This window comes from Ursus arctos, unplaced genomic scaffold, assembly GCF_023065955.2.
Source record: "Ursus arctos isolate Adak ecotype North America unplaced genomic scaffold, UrsArc2.0 scaffold_3, whole genome shotgun sequence".
Taxonomy (NCBI): Eukaryota; Metazoa; Chordata; class Mammalia; order Carnivora; family Ursidae; genus Ursus; species Ursus arctos.
In genome coordinates this window covers 39,003,137-39,023,391 of record NW_026622985.1, presented here as the reverse complement: position 1 = coordinate 39,023,391, position 20,255 = coordinate 39,003,137, and the positions used below count along the sequence as shown (strand labels likewise).

The following is a 20,255-nucleotide window of genomic DNA, read 5'->3' as shown; positions in this document are numbered from 1 at the left end:
ATCACCTGGCTCTTGGTAAATGCTCTCAAACTATTTGTTGACTGAGTGTACTAATCTAAATGTCCAGAAATAGTCATTACCAATGATGGCAATGCCTTTGGGATGTCCTTTAGGCAAGAAGATGCTTCACAACTCCAATCATAGCACATATATTCAATGAAAAAACCTTGGCCCTATGTTAGAAAAATGGTAAATGAATGTATATTTATCTATTTTAATTTAATATCGAATGTTTATGATATATAAAATCTTTTTTATATTCTCTAATGAGGAACATTTTTTATTATGAAATACCTACACATCTTATATTGCTTAAAAAGACATCTATATGCAATGATTCCAATTATATATAAGTAGTATGAGTATGAAAAAAACAAAGAAAATATATGCAAATAATAACTAATTTTGGGGGGAAATCAAATTATGAGTAGTTTTTCCTTTTTTTAATTTTCCAAGCATTCTGCATGTGGTCCTATTATTTTTCTAATTTAAAAAATATTTTTTAAGAAACAAAACATAATACAGAATAGATATAATCAAATATGAATAAGCCTGTAAATGCACTTTGAAGATGGGAGGACTTTCTTGAATTTGGTGTGCTTAGTGAATGAAGCTTTAAGGAAAATAGCAGTAATTGATCTGGGCTTTGCAAAGACCATTCGGACTTTTGAGGGTGGACAAATAGGTAGAACTTTTCTCAGTAAAGAAGCAGAATGAACAAAGACAGGAAGGCAGCAATTAGCACATAGAAGGCGAGGAGGAGACAGGCCTACTCGAATGGAAAGCTCCCATTTGGAAGCCAGTGGGAAACCATCTGGGAGAGTAAGATAGGATCACATTTTAGAAGATCTTTCAAATCAGGCAGAGAGGTTTAGACGAGAAGTGGAAAGAAATAAGGAACTACGGTGGGTTCTCAAGAAAAATGGTAACATGATTACATAGGTGTTATAGGGAAATTATTTTGTGTAAGGAGTGAGACACATAACACCAGTGTCCACCTGGCATCCACAGCAGGCACTGCCACCCATCACAGCTCTGCTCTGCGGAGACTGTCTCCAAACCATCTCCGTCCAGCCTGCAGGTAGACGTCCCGAAACTGTCCGTCGGTGTAGGAAATGTGCTTGCCACCTTCTTTGTGTGGGTCACACTAGGCAAGAGAAAGCTGGGAAGGGGAAGGACGACGAGACAGGAAGGCCCAAAGGAGGGATTATAGAGGTTCTAAGATTATAAGCAGGTTAGGTATCTTGACATGTTTCTTGTGTAATTTGTAGGTTTGTGGTTTAATTAGAACCGCAAGTAGAGATCTCTTTTTATAATTCATTATTCAATTATTATGGAAGTGTTTTGCTTTTTCAGGCTTTGACACTGGTGTACAGTTTTTAAGTACTGGATTTAAAAAAAAGTCTTTCCTTAAATATTTAATAGAACTTGAGAACAATAACTCCAAGAAATTATGTTCCAGAAAAAGATTCCCATCCATTTTTAATCTACAAAGATTTGGACGCACCTGCTCTGTCCACTCGTGGGAGTTAACTTGTCAGAATATGTGAAGCCACTGTTTCGGGGTGGTTTTTTTTTTTCTTAAAAAAAGGTTTTGTTTTCTCTTATTTTTCAAAAGCTGTTTTTAGATCATAAAATCACAAAGAAAATTAAAAATAAAATGAAATTGTCTCATCTTTGCGGGAGAAAAGCTTCTACTCTGTCAGTGTGTGGGCTGCAAGCAGAACAGAATGTTTATCTTTGCTGCATGTTAAAGATGGAAAATAAAGTTAGCAATAGCCAAAAGGCCTTCTTTTGAATAACTTATCACGAAGGGGAAAGCATAAATCTAGTGGCAAAACAATTCTCCTTTATAGGCTAGTATTTCTTGGATGGGTCTGAGAACATTTCAAATTTCATTTCTGTCTACTTGATAGGATCAAGGTAACCTCCCCAAATCTTAAATTCAGGGTTTGGTTTCTGGACCAGATGCAGTTGAGTTTTTTATTGATCTTTTTTTTTTCTTTCTTTTTTTTTTTTTCCCTGTTCATTATCGTGATCAAGAGCTTACAAGACCCTATGAAAAAACTGATTGAGAAAGAAGAAAGGAAGAAGATCACCCAGCAGGAAAGTGCAGAGGCCACCGCGGAGGAGCCGAGTCAGTAAGTCATGGCTACTTTTCTTGGCAAAATCTTTATTTCCACAGGCAAGGGCAGCACAGTCCTCACTGACCAAGTCTGTTGGGGTTCTCAAACACAGGGCAATTGCTTTACTTCTTCACTTCTCTGGGAGGTATTAAAATGAAGCCCAGACTTGTCCTGCACGTGTTCCTGCTAGACCAGGACTCATCCCAATAAGAGACCCATTTCTGGGGTCTTAGAAGGAGCACACTTGTGAGGAGTTGACTGGGACGAGAAAAGGCACACGTCTCCAGTGCTATCTGGCTGTCTGTCTGGTGGCCTCAGCCTCAGCTTTCTGCTCTCTCAGGCTTCTGGTCCCAGTCTGGTCCTTTTCTTACCATCATGTACAAAGTCTTGTCCCAGATAGGAAATCCCCTGGCTTTTCTCTCATAGAAGGAGATAACCTGTGAAATTGCCTCATGAGACACTGAGTACTAAGGTGTTATCATCCAAAAGCATTGGGTTCTGACATTTTGTTTCCTACTGTTCAGACCTTGTGTTTTCTTCCTCTGTGAAGCAGAGAGCAGCTTTGAGTGCAGGAAGTGATGGCTTCATCTCCATTTCTTGCCACTTTACAGAGAAGGTGCCCCCAGTCATTTTACATACGGAGACAAATTTCTCAACATACATGGTGCATGATGTGTCCTGATCTCATTCAGCAAGGAGGTTTCCATGTGAATCTATGTCCTTTCTACTGAGCTATCAGGGCTTCCAGGAACAGGGTTAGTCTTGACCTGGCTGACCTAGGAAAGTGAATTACCTTACCTCCGTTTGGGATTCTTTCTCCACACACAAAAAGTTAGATGATAATTGTGTGGTAAAACCGGCTTGTAGTTTTACTGTGTTTCTAAAGTTTCAAATATATATTTTTGTCCCACAGAAGTATTTGCTGCCAGCATTAGCCTTTTTAATGTTATTTATTTTTTTAGTGGGGGAAGAGACGGGGCAGGAGGATCTCAAGCAGACTCCCCACTGAGCACGGCGCCCGACGCAGGGCTCCATCTAATGACCCTGAGATCATGACCCGAGCTGAAATCAAGAGTCGGATGCTTAACTGAGCCATCTAGGCACCCCAAGGCTTTTTAATTTTAAAGCTAATACTAGAAAATTCCTTTCGTGTAAAACAAAGACAAGTTTTCACTGTGGGAACAACTATAGAATATGATCTGAATCTAGTACAATTGACTATTTTAGGGGGAAGAAGTTTAACCTATTCCTGGTAATAATAGTAATGCTTAGTACCCTTTAGTGAGCACCTACTATGTACTAAGTGTAATGTCAGGTGCTTTATTATATGTTATCTCTACTCATTCAAGGACAACCCTTCATGTAATCAATGCCAATATTTCGTCATTTTTAAATGATAGTAGTGAGGCTCAAAAGAGGTTAAGAGACTGCCTATAGCCCCTGGTGTAGTAAGAGGCAGGACCTGGAATGAGTTCTAGTACCTTCTTTTCACCATATATGTTACTGCAATCAAAATAAAGTATTAGCCTTTACTCAGAAAGGAACCACCCTTGTCTTGATTAGTTTTCCTTAATTTGAGGTTTCTCCATTATTTAGTACATCATTTTTAAAAGCTCAAAAAGTATAATCCAGTAACTATTTTAAATGCAAAATGGAAATTCGGCAAGAATTTTTTTTTTGTTTGTTTGTTTCAAAAATAGCAGGTAAAGGTGCTTTAGAGGGAGGTTCAAAGGCACTAGCTAAGTCTCAGGGTGGTGGTATATCTCTGCCGTGATCTTAACCGGTGCGGTGAGAGTTCAGTAGGTGACGGTCTTCTGGATTTGAGACTGATCCTGCTTTTTAGCCTTAGGTAATTCAGCTAACCTCCTGAGGTGTCCTCTCCTGTAACAGCAAGAATCGGAATAAACAGCCACTTGCCCATCAGTTTTTTAACTACATTTTTAAAAGTGATAACTGTACAGCATCTATTTTAGTTATACCTAACTGCCCACCTAGATAATTATAGAATGTATGACTTATGATGAAACCAAATTCAGTTATTAAGATGCTACTAACTAGCCTTAGGACAGGAAAAAGCCAGCAAATGTATTTCTTCTTAAACAAATGAATAGCGTGTAAATGACTCTATGTTCATGTGTGTGTGCACACGTCTGCATGTTGTAAGTGCAGTAATATTGTACAGAAAATCTGGCTGTATCATAAAAATAAAATTTTCAGAACTGGATTACTAAACTTTTTTTTTTTTTTTTTAATTTTAAGGTTAATTTCATTAGAGGACGAAAACCAGCACAAGGAGTCTTCTAGTTTTAAGAGTAAGTTTTGCTTTTTATTTAGATTGCTTCTGAAATACTACTGCTCGGCAACCAATTCATTTTCTTTTTTGGCAGACTCCTCCTAGGCCTTTCTTCTTTTCCAGTTGGGAAAATTCTATATTAATTTACTTTTTTTTTACCATTTCGGTTTTAAATTTTCAAAAGTCAATGATGCCGACTATATAGCATTATTGAGAGAGGGTTTTATATTGTGAGCCAGAAAATAGCACCATTAGTCACTTCAGCAGTAGCCTGTCAGAGGAGCATCCAAAATGGAGAATTAACAGAGAGCGATTTCTTTTACAACAGATGATAACATTTCTGCTATTGCCATTACTAGTTTTAACTGCCATTTGGGCTGTAAAGATAGTTTTAATAAGATTGCATGATGAGATTGGCTGAGTTGGTTTCCACTGTGTTGTGGGGAGGGTATTGGGCTTTGTTAGGAACAGATGGGGAGAGCTCAGACACGGCTCTTGCAGGTAATTCCTGGGTCTGCTCTGTAATGAGTAACACCAGCTTCCTTGGGTGTGCTGACCCTCCGATGGTTGGGAAAGCGATCAGAGTGTTAGTAGATGATGCGATGTGCCCTGAAAGGTTTGTCAGCTATTCCTGGCTCCTGCCATGACGGCCAGTTCTTTCACTGGGACTTCTCATAATGGAGTGGAGGGTATAGTAAAATGTGGTGGGACTAAGGTGATGTACTACTGAGCTTTTCACTGGGACTCGAATCCGCAGGGATGCAAGGGAAAGCTTTGCAGGTGATATGGAGAGAACTGAAATTACCCCAACCCTCTGCTCAGCCTGGCCCTCTCGGGGGCATATTTGCCTCTGCCTCACTCTACCCTTTGCTATGGCAGCCCTTCCAGGAGATAGGAGGAGGCAAAGCAGACCCTGGGACTTCCTTTCTCTTCTATTCTTTTCCTCCACCCTTTGCCTCCCTTCTGTCTTTCCTCCTACTTTTCCAACCATTTGCTTCACCTTCTTTATTCTCCTCCCAGTATACTGCTTCATTTGCTTTTCTCTCATCTGCCTTTCAAGTGAAAACAAAGACCTCTCACCTATCTGCCTCTCTAACTTGGCTTCATGTCATCGTTTTGTGCATGCACACCCTCATTTACTCATATATTTATTCATTTGTTCAACTAAGATATTTTATTTTTTTTAAAGATTGTATTTATTTATTTGAGAGAGAGAGACAGCTAGCAAGAGAGGGAACACAAGCAGGGGGAATGGGGGAGGAAGAAGCAGGCTCCCAGCGGAAGAGCCTGACGTGGGGCTCGATCCCAGAACTCCAGGATCACGCCCTGAGCCGAAGGCAGACGCTTAACGACTGAGCCACCCAGGCGCCCCCAACTAAGATATTTATTTTAAAATTTTATTTACTTATTTGAGAGAGAGAGAGAGCACATGTGAGCAGGGGGAGGGGGGCAGAGGGAGAGAGAGAGAATCTCAAGCAGATTCTACGCTGAGCATGGAGCCAATGCAGGGTTTGATATCACAACCATGAGACCATGACCTGAGCCAAAACCAAGAGTCGGACACTTAGCCGACTGAGCCACCCAGGCACCCCTATTCAACAGATATTTATTAAGCACTGCCTGTCTGTCAGACACAGCCATAGGCTCTGGGCACACAGTAGTACACCAGACTTATTCAAACCCTTCCCATGATGGGGCTCCCAGTCAAAAGGAGAAGCAGGTGGTAATCTAATAATTTGCACAAGTAACTGGGCAACTCCAGCTTTGATAAGAGATGCAAGGGTTCTGGGCATGTGCGATAGGGAGACCTCACCTGTTTAAGGAGCTCACAGACCTAGCAAAGTCAAGTGCCATTGCAAGAGCTATCAGAGTAAAAGAAACAGCCTGGGCAAAGACTATGAGCCAAGGAGGACCAGGAGAAGGTTAGAAGGACACTGTTCTAGAGCATGAGAGAGGGAGCAAGTGGTAGAAAAAGACAGAGAAGCAGGCCAGCCTGATGTTGGCCACGTAAGAGCTCTCTGAGTGTATTGATCCACACCTCCAGCCTCAGTATCTCTTGGGTGTCGACAGCATGAATTATGTTGTGGGAATCTAGAAATAATATAGTTTTGAGGGGAAATGTAAACTCCAGTTTATTACATTTGTTTTCAAGTTACATGTCAGTATAAATCGCATATTTATATGGAAGAATCAGATTTTTTCTTTCTTTGTGTAGTGTGTTCACTTGTTTGTGGTTTTTGCATACTATTTTGAGATTGCAAATGTTGATCACCTTGTTTTATGTATACATAGAATGGAATCCACCATAATGAAATGTCATCTTTTATTTTGTGACCTGCAGAAAGTCTAATGTACACATGAGCAAACCCAAGTTGTTTTTTTTTTTAATTACTATTCATTTAGGAAAACCAGAGACAGAGCATGAGCAATGGGGGAGGGTCAGAGGGAGAGGGAAAATTAGACTCCCTGATGAGCAGGGAGCCTGACACAGGGCTCGATCCTAGGACCCTGGCATCATGACCTGAGCCAAAGGCAGATGCTTAACCGACTGAGCCACCCAGGCACCCTGAGCAAACCAAGTTTTAAGGCTGTTGTATTATGTTGTGTATATATACACACACACATATACACAGATACACACTTTATTATTTAGAGCAATTTTTAGTTTACAGAAAATTGGGCAGAAGGTACAAAGATCTCCGTATACCCCCTGTCCCCACATATGCATTATCAGCATCCCCTACCAGGGTAATACATTTGTTATAATCGACGAACCAACACTGACACATCATTATCACTCATAGTTTACATTAGGGTTCACTCTTGGTGTTACACGTTTATGGGTTTTGACAAATGTATAATGACATGAATTCACCACTTGAGGATTATATAGAATAGTTTCACTGTCATAAAACTCCCCTGTGGCTGCACTTTTTTCGTCTCGCCCTTCCTGCAAACACTTGGCAACCACTGATCTTTTTACTGTTAACATAGTTTTTGCCTTTTCCAGAATTCTGTATAGTGGGAATTTTGATGTATGTAGCATTTACGGACTGACTTCTTTCACTCAGTGATCTGCCCTTTTTATTTTAGCCAGGCTCCAAATGGCTAAGGCTCATAGCACCGTCAGTAGTCAATTACTTAAATCACACATTTGTCCACGAAAGGAGAATTGTTAGGTCATCGTCATATAGTTTTCTACCAAACAAAGCAAAGATTCGAGGCTGTTAACTCAGAATTCATTGAGAGCCAACAGCTTGAGCAGAGTGTAATCTCAGGACCCCTGTGTCTGTGTGATGAGCTGTGTGTTTAACTTACACTGCAATAGCATTGGAACATACACCATTCTGAATTGGTGATAACCAAATGCACGTGTTCTCTTTACAGCTGAAGATGGAGAAAGCGTTTTATCTGCCTTAGACAAAAGCTCTACACATAATGCATGCTCAGGTAATCTAGATTAAGGAAAATGACTCAATTTTAATAAATTTGACAAACTCCTTACAGAATGAAACTGACTTATAATTTTGTTTTCTTTTCCCTCCTCTAATGGACCTGTAGATGAACTATTAGACATGAAACCTGAGGAAGGTGGTAAGATTTATACATTTCTTTGGGGTTATAATTTAATTTTTTAATGCTGTTTTTATGTGCAGGGAAATGTAATGTTTATCTTTTGAATAGCTTTGCATTCCAAGCAAATTGTTTTTAGGTGACTGTCATTTGTCTTTATAAATGACTTTAAATATGCCCAAGCACAAATTAGTATATATGGATTTGTCATCCTTAGTTTAATTACATAGTGTTCAATTCCTAAAGCTAAAAGTTATGACATCAAAAGTCATATGCTGTAGTAGAAAAAACATGGCTTGCAGAATCAGACCTGGATTTGAGTATCAGTTCTATAAAACTATCTGTATGGCCTTAAGTAATTTGCTTCATGTTGAACTCCTTCAGCCTCAGTTGCTCTCATTTGTAACATGGAACCAACAGCAACAGTTTTGCTGGGTTGTTGTCAGAGTCGGAGATCATGTACATGGAGGGTCTCTCGTGGCCTCTGACACGGGGACACTTGTGAGATGGGAAGCAGTTGAGAAAGTAGCACTGGAAACATTGTCCTGGTGGTAGACTGGGCTGCATCTCCGCTGAGCCTTAGTTAAACAGAGGAAGAGTTTGCCTGGCTAGGGCAGCCACCCAAGTTCAACAGACCTAAAATCACTTAGTAAATAACCACCCCCCCCCCCAAAAAAGAGAATCCAGAGGCATGGATCTGGATGAGACAGCCATAGTCTTAAGTGACTCCAGGAAATCGAGTGCGTTCAGCCTGGTAGAGCCTTTGCTTTCCATCCTACCAAGGGTTAGCTTCTGATGATTTATCATGAGTCCAAAATACCCCTGAGATTCTGAGACAAACTCCGTAGAGTACCCTCTGTCCTGGGTGACTGGTACACAGTGTGCCCTGGTTGTACAGGTTTCTCACAGGACTGGAAATGGGGCAAGATCATCCTGCAGGCCCCAGTTCACTAGGGCAGACAATTTACTCAATTTGAGCTTGATTTGGGTTTAATCCTCAAAGTGTGAGAGGAAGAAAGTGTGGGAAACAGAAGGCATTGGTTAAAGTTTTTTCAAAATTGGAAAGGCAGTAGAGCTCCTGCATGACGTTTCCAGGTCTTAGGATTATCAACTTGAGGGAAGAAACCTGCTTTCCTTACTCATTTCTCATTGCAGGCAATATCTCATGAATGTCCCTGTGTATTTTTGTCAGAATGACTACTTATTTGTAAATATTGAAATCACATCAGATTATGTACTTTTTACTTTAAAAGCAAATAATTAAAGCAGACTGTCACTACGTGGCCTCCATTTTCATAAAAACATTTCTCCCTTTGGCATAGGACAGATTACTTTGATGAAATAAAGGAAAATTTCTTATACATTTTTTTTTAAGGGGGAAATATTTCAGTCTTTCAAAGGTGGGCTACAGACAATAGTATAACACTCAGTAGGGGCCCACTGTCTAGTTTTAGCAAATCTCCACATTTAAATTTTATAATTACACTCTTTATAATTATACGTATGTTTCAGCTTGCTTTGGTAGGAAGATTGTTATTTCTCCTGTTGCCAACCTCTTGTTTATGTAATTTGTTCTTTGCTTTTATTATCTCCTATTTAATTTCATTATTTTAATAAACACAATTTTTGAATTAGGTATATTCACATTGGTACATGATAATGATAATAAAACTGTAGGCAATAGAAAACTCTGACTCCCATTTCCACTCTCCACTCCTCTCTATTCCAGTATTCCCAGCTCCATTCTAGCCCTCTGGCATTTCTTAATGTACGCACAAGCAAATATGAGTCTATATTCTCATGTTTCCCCCTTCTTACAAAAAAGGGTTCTTGCTTTTGGATATGGACTTTTTCAACTTGGGTGGTAATGGTACAACAAAAACTAACCCAGAAGTTGTGCATTTCTTCTCAGAATTAAATCAGAAATGCTACTGCCTTGATACATGCTTCCTTTCATAAGCTTCTGCCAGAGCATGTGCTATGGATACACCAGAATAAGACTGATATCTTTCCACTTATTTAGAACTTTCATATCTCATTGGTTTATAGTTAACGGTCTTTGTTTCGTGGAGTAGAGGCTTATATCCTTTTTTGGAGCACTCATGCAATTCTAACAATAGAGAGGTGAATGTATTCTTCTCTAAAATGTGTACTTGTTTCCAGGCAGAAAAGTTGATTTACAGACTGTCTCAGTTAAATGCAGTGTCACATAATCTCTCCTTTCCCTTTATCACGCCAACCCCTAAAGCCCTTCTTGAGGCGTGAGCCATGCTTTGTCACTATCTGACTCTTCTGCACTGGCAACCCCTAGGGCAGCATCAGCTTAAAGATTAACATGACCGCAAGTATAGAAATACCCTGTCAGAGCACAGAACTTGTGGTGACTGAAGAAAAGAGCACACGATAATTAGTTGACTTCAAAATGTGTGCCCTTCAGAAAACTGCCAGAAGGCCCAAATCCTGAATTAAAGCACTGATTATAATATGCAAGACATTAAACAATCAAGAAATAAAAAGAGCTTAATCCAGGGATGGCTGCCTTTATAGGACTTGGGGGCTATAAGCTCTAGCACCCTGCTGCTTGGGGGCCAGTTCACTCCCACTGGTAATTCTGTTAGACAAGTAATGGCCAAGCTGTGGCACAATGTTATCAAAAAACAGACTGCTTATGACAACAACAAGGAGACAATTCTCCAGGAACCGTTGCCCAGAAAATCACCCTGATTCAGTGTCATAATAAAATGTGTTTTCTCCTACTAAATAGATGATGTAAATAGAAAACCAATATTTGCCCAATTTATAAAAAATTTTAAGTAAAAAAGAAACTGAGTGACATTTTGCCATAACTTGAAAGTGGCCCTGAAATCACCTTGTGACCACATGTGACAATCCCAACCTCACTTCATGAGTTAGTTGTAACATGTAGAAGTTTTTGTGTTCCTCAAAGTTGGGCTGAGAAAAATAACTAGCAGGTAGATAACAGAAAGCGATGGTACAAAGCAGAGAGAGTTAGATGAATTCAGCCCACCTAAATCTCATTACTTGGATTTATCCAAAAGATCGTTCTCTAGGACAAGATTAACTGAAATTTTTGAGAATTGTAATTGTACACATTACAATTAAAATGTTTTTGTCTTCTGACATTTCCTGGGTTACTACTTTGAAACTTGTGATTCTAAATTCTGGCCAAGCATTAGAACAACAAAGAAGGTCATTCACTAGTAGCTTGCTTAGGTCTGGGTGCAGACCATTAGCCCTTAGCAATAATTCAGGCTTATGTCTCTGTGCTTGGTTTCTCCCAAGATGCTCAGAACTCTCTCTTGCGGTTCTCTATATAGAGCTGACTAGGGATCTGATTGCTTCCTCACATGTAGTGAGGCAAAGACTAAGCTTGTTACCTTTTCTCATCAATTTTCCCTTTTGCCTGTCTCCCTCAGCATCTGAGGATGAAATGCTGGCTTTGGTCCTTTTTCATAAGATAATGTCTCACTTTTAAAAGCAAACACCCTACTGTTCTTTCTTGATCACCATGGAGTCAGTGGTGTTCTATATACATTTACTCCTGCTTCAAGTGTCAGGTTTTTCAGTAAGATCGCTTGCTTGTTAAGATCTCCTACTGCAATGGAGGACCAGGGCTGGGGATCATCAAGAAATATTTTTTTAATACCTACTCAGGGTCTAGCACTGTTAGGGTTTTTGTTTTGTTTTTTTGGAGGGTGTGTGTATGTGTGTATCCCAGAGAGTGGGTAGAGATGGATTTTCCCCCATCTGTTATTATTATTAGCTGTGTCTTTTTTCACCAAAAGGGAGTTTTTAGAAGTAGTATTCTTGGATTCCAAACAAGTACAATTTGTTACCAGAGCCTTTTATAAGGACAAATACTTTTCTCGTTAGACATTTTTGTACGGTGGTTTCCCACCCCATCTTTCTCCCCCATACTCTCTGTTGGGTGATTTGAGGCCTGTGTTGGTTGTTGGGGTTTTTCGTGTGTATTGCAAGTGTGCAGCCTTTACATTAGTCATAATGCTGAGAGTGGGGACCAGGGAGAAAACCAGAGAAACAGAGTCTTCCTGTTTCACACACAGATGAAGGTAACTTATGTGACATTTATCTCGTTGTTTTCCTGTGCTCTCATTTTTGGTCTGTGTAGCTATGTTTCCATCTTCTGGGTTCCTAATTCATGCTGAGGTCATGAAACTCAGTGTGATTTCAAACATATAACCTGAGTGGGCTGTCACCAGTTTCCCACATTTACCTTCTGTCACCCGCCTTCTGTCTGAACTTAAGAGAACTTCCTCTGTATGTCAGTTTTCACTCTGAAAACTCGCTGGGTCAGAATCAGAGTGCATTGGCTCAGAATCCGTTTTCCTGGGGAATATTTTCCCAGGGGATAGGATTTTTATTTTTGAACCCTTGGGCAGTGTGAGGCAAACATGCTGAGTGGGTCTGCCATCTCAGCCATTCTGCCATGCTGCCTGCAGCCAAGAGCTTGGCCTGGCTGCCAGTGGAGCCATCTGACCTTAGAAACCCTCAAAACTTTACAGAAGCTTGGATATTCATTTATATATGACATCTTGAACAGGCTTGAGGTAAAAGCAGTGTACTGTACTGAGAAAACATCTTGACCTATGAGCCAAGTGTCCCCAGCCAGATAATCTGTAACTAATAAATTATATGACCTTGGGCAGGTCATCTAGCCTGGGTGTCTTTTTCCTCATTGGTAGAATGAGTTACAGGGGATAAGCTCTAAGATCCCTTTCAGTTAAGTATGATTCTTCTCTCTAAGCATCTCACTGGGAGAAAACAGCAGGTTCCCAGACAGGAAGGCAGGAAAGCACGATTGAGAAATGGCAGATGTGGTGGAGTTTTGCTGAATCGTAGGCTTCCCCAAAGGAGTTGCTAGAAGAGCTGCATTAGAGCTGGACTTCAGAGGTCCTGAATACCACCGTAAGGAGTGTTACAGAGGAAGCCATTGGAGGTTTTTGAGTAAGAAAGTAATAATCTCACAGCTGACCTGAGCAAAGGTATACAGCGAGAGGGTGCCTTTTATGGAGTGCCAGCAGGCTTGCCAATGGGTAAACCCCAAAGGACCCTCGAGTCAGGAGTTTGTCATCAGAGTTCATAAAACGTGGAATTAGAGATGGAAATTTGAGAATCTTCCCAGGTGAGATTGGAACCATGAGAATAGATAAAATGTTCTGTAGATAATGTAGGAAAGGGAGATACGGCTTAGGAGGAAACCTTAGGGTAACTAGAGTGGGAAGAGGCAGCAGGGACAGTATTGTCAAGGAGATGGAAGGACATCTGAAAGAGCCATTCCATGGAGACCCCAGGAGATGACTGCATTTCCAGAGTGGGCAACAAGGCAAAGTGCCACAGAGGTTGAACAAGAGAAAGGGGGATTGGAATTGGCCACGAGGATCTCACTGGTAACCTTCAGGAGGGCCACTTCATTGTGCAGTGGCGGCCGGAACTTGGCAACAGTCTGCTGAAACAAGAGTGGTTGACAAAGCAGAGTGTGCAGCTGAAGAAGGAGAAGCAACCAAAGGCAACGTTGGGGGGTGGGATGGGGTGCCGGGGGAGACAGGAATCACAAGATTGGCTATTGTTGGGATGTGCACGTCTTCTGAGGTCAAGAGAGGAAGTCTTGGAGTGAGAAAGACTAGAGACGCTGGAGCTGAATCCCTGTGTGGGCAGAGCAGGCTCCCAACAGGAGGGGAAAAGCATACAGTGGGATGATGTTAAAAAGAAGGAAGGAATGCATGAAGGGTCAGAGTCATAGAGCTGAAGGCTGAGAGGTGAGAACTGGAGTTCATTGTGTCTGTTGGCCTCTATTTCTGTAGTAACATCTGGAGTTGTGTTATGTGATGTGAGAGTGAATATGGAGACTCAGGAGCCTGCATGACCATGAAGGGGTTTGGGGTGGTATCTGCAGGTTTCGCACCTGAGAGCTCCAGGAACCCTGGTTCACCCTTGAAGACAAAGAGGATGGGGCTCCATAAACCCAGGAGTAACATTTGCTCGGCTCCCTGGGCAGAAGCCCTGACTCCACCTGTGCAGCCCTTACTGGGGCTTCTCTCAAAGAGCTTATTCTCTCTGTGTGTCCCCATTTTCTCACAGTTGAGTTGAATTATTCCCAAAGAAAATGATAGCTTGATTCTTAAGAGCCAACTGACTAGTGTTATTTTTCAAGTCTTGACATGTCTGGTTACAGACCTAAGCCTGTCCTTTCTACTTGTAATTAAGTTTTTCTTACAAGTTATGTATAGTAATTTCAAGCATCTTAATTATCAGAGCAATAATTGGGCTTCCCTGTTTTCTGGTTCAAGTCAGTGCCAGTCTCATTGCTTTTAGGGAAGTAATAAGTTCTCTCAGAGAAAATGTCTACTGTGCAGCCCATTTGAACAACCAGGACACCAAGAGGCCAAATTCAGTGGTTTACCTCCAACTAAATCTCTATTCAGAACTAGCTCTAGATAATATCATCCTCACTGAGGGTTCTTTCCTTGTCAGTCAAGTTGAGTTTGACGGGATACAATATTAATCAGGAATCTTTTGGTTGGAAGTAACAGAAACCTTTCTCTAAGTAGTTTAGCTTTCAAATTAAAAAGAAAAGACCGTATTGGGAATTGGTCCATGAAACTGGGGACATACAGTGATGGACTGACTTCAAGCAAGGCTGAATCCAGGGCTTAGACAGTGTTGTCAGGATTCTCTTTCCAACTCTTGATGCTAGTTTGCCCTATGTTTGGCTCTCTCCTCCTTGGGAACCTCAAAACTGCATCTTTAGAACTTGGAATCTGAAAGAGAGACCCTCCTCCTTCCACCTTCCATATACCAAACTCAAGGAAGCCTCTGGCATGTGCCCGTCCCTGAGCCAGTCACCATGGCCTGAAAAATGAAGGATGCTGGCCAGCCTCGATGAGGGGTGTTGAGGCACCGTATGTGGTGTCTCACCAGGATCCTGTGGAGAAGGTGTTTCCCAAAAGGGAAAACTAAAGAGGAGGAGGGAAGCAATGCTAAGTTAACAAAACCCACAGAAGTCCACTCAATACCCTCCCACACAACCGAAACAGTAAAAACAAAGGTAGAGCTTTTGCAGTTTCTGGTTGTTTTTGGAAGGCTCAAAGTTTATTATTTATTGTGGCTGATGTTAGTCATGACCTTCCCTGGATTGACATCTTGATGAAGCAGGGAAGCCTCTCCCAGGGTTTGACTTAGCACAGGGCTGTAAAGTGACTTCAGGAAGAATGCACATAATTTCCAGTGCTCATCTAAAGTCATCTCTTCCTCTAGAGTCTACTCTTTGATTTGAATTGGTTCCAATAAAACAGGTTTGGTTCAGCAATCACCTTTTTTCAGTCAGGCCAGGAAGTAAAAGGTTTAGGTATTCCAGTCTCAAGTGAAAGCAGAAAGTACAGAGATTTGTGAAGTTAATATGCGTAAAGGGAGTGACACCGAGAGAGATTGAGAGAGGGAAGGAGGGAGGGCGCATAGCCAGCTGCATGTTGAGGGACACAGCCAAGCTTCCTGCCTGTGTTCACATATTTGGGCTGTCCTACCCTACCTACCTACCACACACAGGCCAAGGTGGGTGCGGGCTGCCCACCCTCCTACTCAGAACTGTCTCGCAAGCCTTTACTAAAATGCCATTTCCCTCATCGTCTCACCACCCCACCTTACAGGCTATGTCTCAGTGCAAATTTCTGTGATAACACAAACAATAAGAATACTTAAATTAGAGAGTTGTCCAATTGAAGTGATATTTTGCTGCTATTTTTAAACCATAGTGATAGGAGAGTGACTGAACTCCTTCCTTCCTGGATGTATAGCTAGTCTACCTAGCACATCAAGAATCCTCTCAATCAGAACACCATTATATTAAGTGTGGTTGAAAATAGATCCAGTAAAGCTGACAGATAAGCTGTATTCCTTTAAAAAAAAAAAGCCATCACTTACTAATTATCTCATATATTTGAGGAAAACCTGTTAATCTCACTTAATATGACAGTATCAGAATTGCAGTATAGCTCAGAGAAAATATAAATCATGATTATTCCTTCTCTTCATGACTTACAACAATGTTTGCAGTTTCCATGTGGCAATTAGATACCACAGCAAAGCCACAGTTAACAAGACCATCAGTCCTTGGTGTTCAAAATATGTGGAAAACCCAATGAAAAGTCTTATAGTTTTTCTGGTTAGTGATGCCCCCATTCTACTTGTATTCCCTGTTCAGTTTTTTATGTTCATATTGTAAGAATGGATCTCTTCTTTAAAGTCTCCCTTGTGCGGGCACCTGGGTGGCTCAGTCTGTTAAACATCTGCCTTCGGTTCGGGTCATAATCCCCGTCATGATCCCTGGGTCCTGGGGTTGAGTCCCGCGTCAAGCCCTGCGTCAGGCTCCCTGCTCAGTGGAGAGCCTGCTTCTCCCTCTTCTCTGCTGCTCCCCCTGCTTGTGCTCTCTCGCTCTCTCTCTCTTTCTCTCTCTCCCTTGCTCACTCTCACTCTATCTCAAATAATAAATAAATCTTAAAGTCTCCCTTGTGGATAGCAATGAGATTTAAAGGTATATTCCTTTTGGTCTTCCTGACAGTGCTGTGAGGTGGCTGTTACTCATATTATAATTCTACATGTGAAAAAACAAGCCCACAAGAGCTAAGGGTCTTGCTGTCATGAGACAGCAAGTGAAGAATGGTCTCAGGACTTCCCCTCTGGTCTACTGCTCATTTCAACCCTCCAGGGCTGTGTCTCTGGCCTTCTCTGGGTGGATCCATTATTTGTGCTGTTTTCCTGTCATTCTTTCATTGCTGCCCTCAGGCAAACCAGACCCACCTTTCTTTTGCTTTGGTAAGGACTTGCAGACAGTTGCAGTCAGTTGCAGCAAAGGAGAAATGAAGCCAGAGGCCTTCCCTGGTCTTCCTTGGATGTCCTGACATCCTTTGCTCCTGCCCAGCATGTGACAAGGGTCCTCTCCCCATCCTGGATGACAGGGCAGATTCCCACGTGGTGTGTTGGCTGTGGATTTAGGGCTTGTTGTGTGAGAAGATTCAGGAAGCTATGCAAACAGGGCACTAAAATCTCCCACATGCCTTCAATCCTGGCTTTGCTTCCTGTCTGAGAAATGTTTTGGTGGTAAATTTGCTTTTACATTAAGAAAAAAAACAAAACCCTCGAGTTTTGGTGGAAACTGTTTCAGTACAATTCTAATGATGCTTAGAAACAGAACTTGGTTTGGAGGAATGGGGATGAGGGACCATGGGACTAGAAATTGAATTCTGAAATTTCTTAAGAGAGGCTATAATGAGAATAATTTATAGTTTGATTAACTTTTTCTTGAATCTAGCCATCACCCAGTCTGTCCCATCCCAGCCCCCACTGCATTTACTCCCAGGGGCTTAGGCCCTGGGTGGTGATGTGTTTTGTGCTCTGTTACTTTGATCAGCTTGCCTGGGCCCAATGGCAGGGACCCCAGACCCTGAAGGTGCTGACAAAGATGACCTGCTGCTGTTGAGTGAGATCTTCAACGCTTCCTCGCTGGACGAGGGTGAGTTCAGCAAGGAGTGGGCTGCTGTGTTTGGAGACGACCGGCTGAAGGAGGCAGCACCCACTGTGGCCCCAGCAGAGCCAGACCCCAAGCCCCAGACAGGCTCAGGATTCCTTCCTTCACAGCTTTTAGACCAAAACATGAAAGACTTACAGGCCTCACTACAAGGTATGTACCATGGGGATTGAAATAGGGGTTTTTTTGTTTGTTCGTTCTTTATTTTTAATTCAAAGGCCTCTTTCTTCCTTCTTTGTCTTTTTAAAATATTTTCTGACTTTTATTTGATATCTAGTGTCTTTTTGTTGCGTGTTTTTTCATCTTTGTATTTTTCTTTTATCCAGTGACTTTTTAGTTGAAATCTCAGAATCATATTCGAGCTTTAAGATGTGTTGCAGGGTTTAAGATCTCTTACTTCTCATCATTTTTTCCTCATGTTCACATTTCCTTTTACTAAAAGGTTAGAGAGGTGGCTCTCACTCTTACTGTCTTGCTCTAATTGTAGACTTTTGCACGTAATACTTTTGAGGATCAGATTGTCTTCACAGTCATGGCCCTATTGGCTTGGCCATTCCTGTCCAGACAGTTCTCTGCACTGCTATAGTCATGCCATCTTTCTGGGTGCCAAGTAACATCCCACTGGGATGCTTAACTCTTCTCACATTGAATTTTATCTTGCTGCTTGCTGTGTCTCCTTCCTGGCCCACGCCTCCCCTGAGGATGCTCTCAGCTCAGCTATTTCTGTTGTTTCTGAAACACGTGGCCCAATAGCCCCACGCATCTCGGCCACAGAAGAAATACAGTTGCCACACTGATCATCTGTGGCCAGCAACATCGGTCAGTCTTCAAGGCACGCTGGCTGAGAACTACCAGCCTGGGGAGCACATGGATTTAGAGTGCAGAACTGAAACTCAGATTGAAATTGAAGTTTTTAAGTTCAAGTTTCTAAACAGACCTTGGGAAGGAAACTGTTTTCTAGTATTTCAACACCTCTTTCCTTCTTTCATGTCACCTTAATTGTAAGACAGGAATCGCTATTAAGAAATTCTCAAATCATTTTGGTTTTTCCATGAATTTTGGCTATCTCCTTAATAAGTGTTTATCTGGCATTTAAAGCTGAGAACAAACAGCAGAGCTGGAATGATTAAGTAATTATGAGCTATTAAAAAACCTCAGGTCTTTGGAGATGAGATCATGGACACAGCAGGAGCTGGTGGGCAAGACCAAAAAAAGGTCTTCCCTCTTATTTTATGAAATACACCCTTCCTTTTATTGTCTTCTGTGAGTCCCATTTTATAGCCATGTCGTTTATTTTCAGTAACGGAGTTAGAGATAGGAAGGATAAATGGAATCCAAAAATACTTCACCCTGAGTCTCACCCCTCGGTTTCGCCATCTCTTTCACGGAGCTGCCGATGAGCAATGCTGCCAGTGACTTGAGTTTCACCCCCACCCACCTGCGGTGGAGGTGCTGACAAGCCGTGGGAGAGTTGGAAGGCCAGAGCCAGGATCCACTACTCAGATCTTGGGGCTGCTGGAGGCTCTCCAGCTGTGCTACAAGATGAACCCCATTCACGCCCCCAGCTATGAAGACACTAGGGCCCCTGCTGCCCACAGGAATGGTGGTGGCAGTGCTCCCACTTAGCTTGGGTGGCTGAGTATCATTCACTTGTGAGTGGCCCCCACTGACAGCTAAGAAGTCAGAGCTCCACGCCCTCTTCCTGAGCAGGCAGAGTGAGACCTCAGCTCAGGGCCCATGGCCCCAAATTATGCCTGAGAGTTATGACAGAAGTGATGGCCGTGGGCTTCGTACTTTAGCCTTGTCTCAGATCCAAGGAAACAGCACTGGAGTAACTCGGGGTCTAAGGAGGGAGTGTTCTGACAGTGAGAAATGTAAGCTTGTTGTAGAAAGAGGTATTGTTGTACTGGTAGAGAGAGGTACTACCAAGGGAGGCCATTTATTTCTCAAGCAACCAAAATCTCACTTAACGTTGCCACCCTACTCCTAGCTCCTTAGCAAGTGTCTCATTGAGTTAATAGAAATTTGTTGGGTCCTTCTGGTGTCAGGCACTGGAGATTCATCAGAGAATATAACAGAAAAGGCTTCTGCCTTCCTGGAACTCACGTTCTAATGAAGAGGAGGTAATGGACAATAAACATAATAAAGAAAAATCACAGAGTAGGTTAGAAAGTGATTGGTATTATGGAGGAAATGATTGGTATTATGGAGAAAAGGAAAAATAGAACCAGGGGGATAGAGAGTGTTGGGCGGATGGCCAGGCAGGTCAGGCTGTGGAACTCAATAGGATTCACATGGAGAAGATGAGATCTGAGCAGACTTGCAGGAGGTGAGGGAATCGGCCATGGGAGGAAGGGGACAGAGGGAACCCAGTGCCAGTCAGTGCCTAAGGCAGAACATTCCTGGTGTGGCCAAGGGTCTGCAGGAAGAGCTCTGTGGTTAGAGTGAAGCAGGGAGTCAGAGGCCTGGCCACATAGGGCTTCCTAGCCTTTGGGAGAACTGGGCCTTTTTTTGGGTCCCAGGCAAATTTGGGAACCATCACAGTGTCTTGGACCAGTGATGGACATGATCTGATTTACCATTTTAAAAGATCATCCTGGATGCTTAAATTTTCCTTTTCTCTGCTGATGTTCTGTGAAGACCAGTGTTAAAGGAGTTGTTTTCTTACCTCTGAGTTATCCTGTTTCCTTTGCATGCCAAC

At 42.0% G+C, this 20,255-nt stretch overlaps 1 protein-coding gene across 20 annotated transcripts in view; it reads left to right on the top strand.

Annotated features, from left to right (window-relative positions):
* ICA1 (islet cell autoantigen 1) overlaps positions 1-20,255 on the top strand; it is a 138,626-nt gene that overhangs the window by 108,734 nt on the left and 9,637 nt on the right. For all 20 annotated transcript variants that reach the window (XM_057304179.1, XM_057304181.1, XM_057304180.1 and 17 more), the window contains 5 exons: positions 2,044-2,141; positions 4,386-4,438; positions 7,807-7,869; positions 7,981-8,013; positions 17,438-17,707. In XM_057304179.1, the coding sequence (XP_057160162.1) occupies positions 2,044-2,141; positions 4,386-4,438; positions 7,807-7,869; positions 7,981-8,013; positions 17,438-17,707 (517 nt within the window). The remainder of the gene's footprint in view (positions 1-2,043; positions 2,142-4,385; positions 4,439-7,806; positions 7,870-7,980; positions 8,014-17,437; positions 17,708-20,255) is intronic.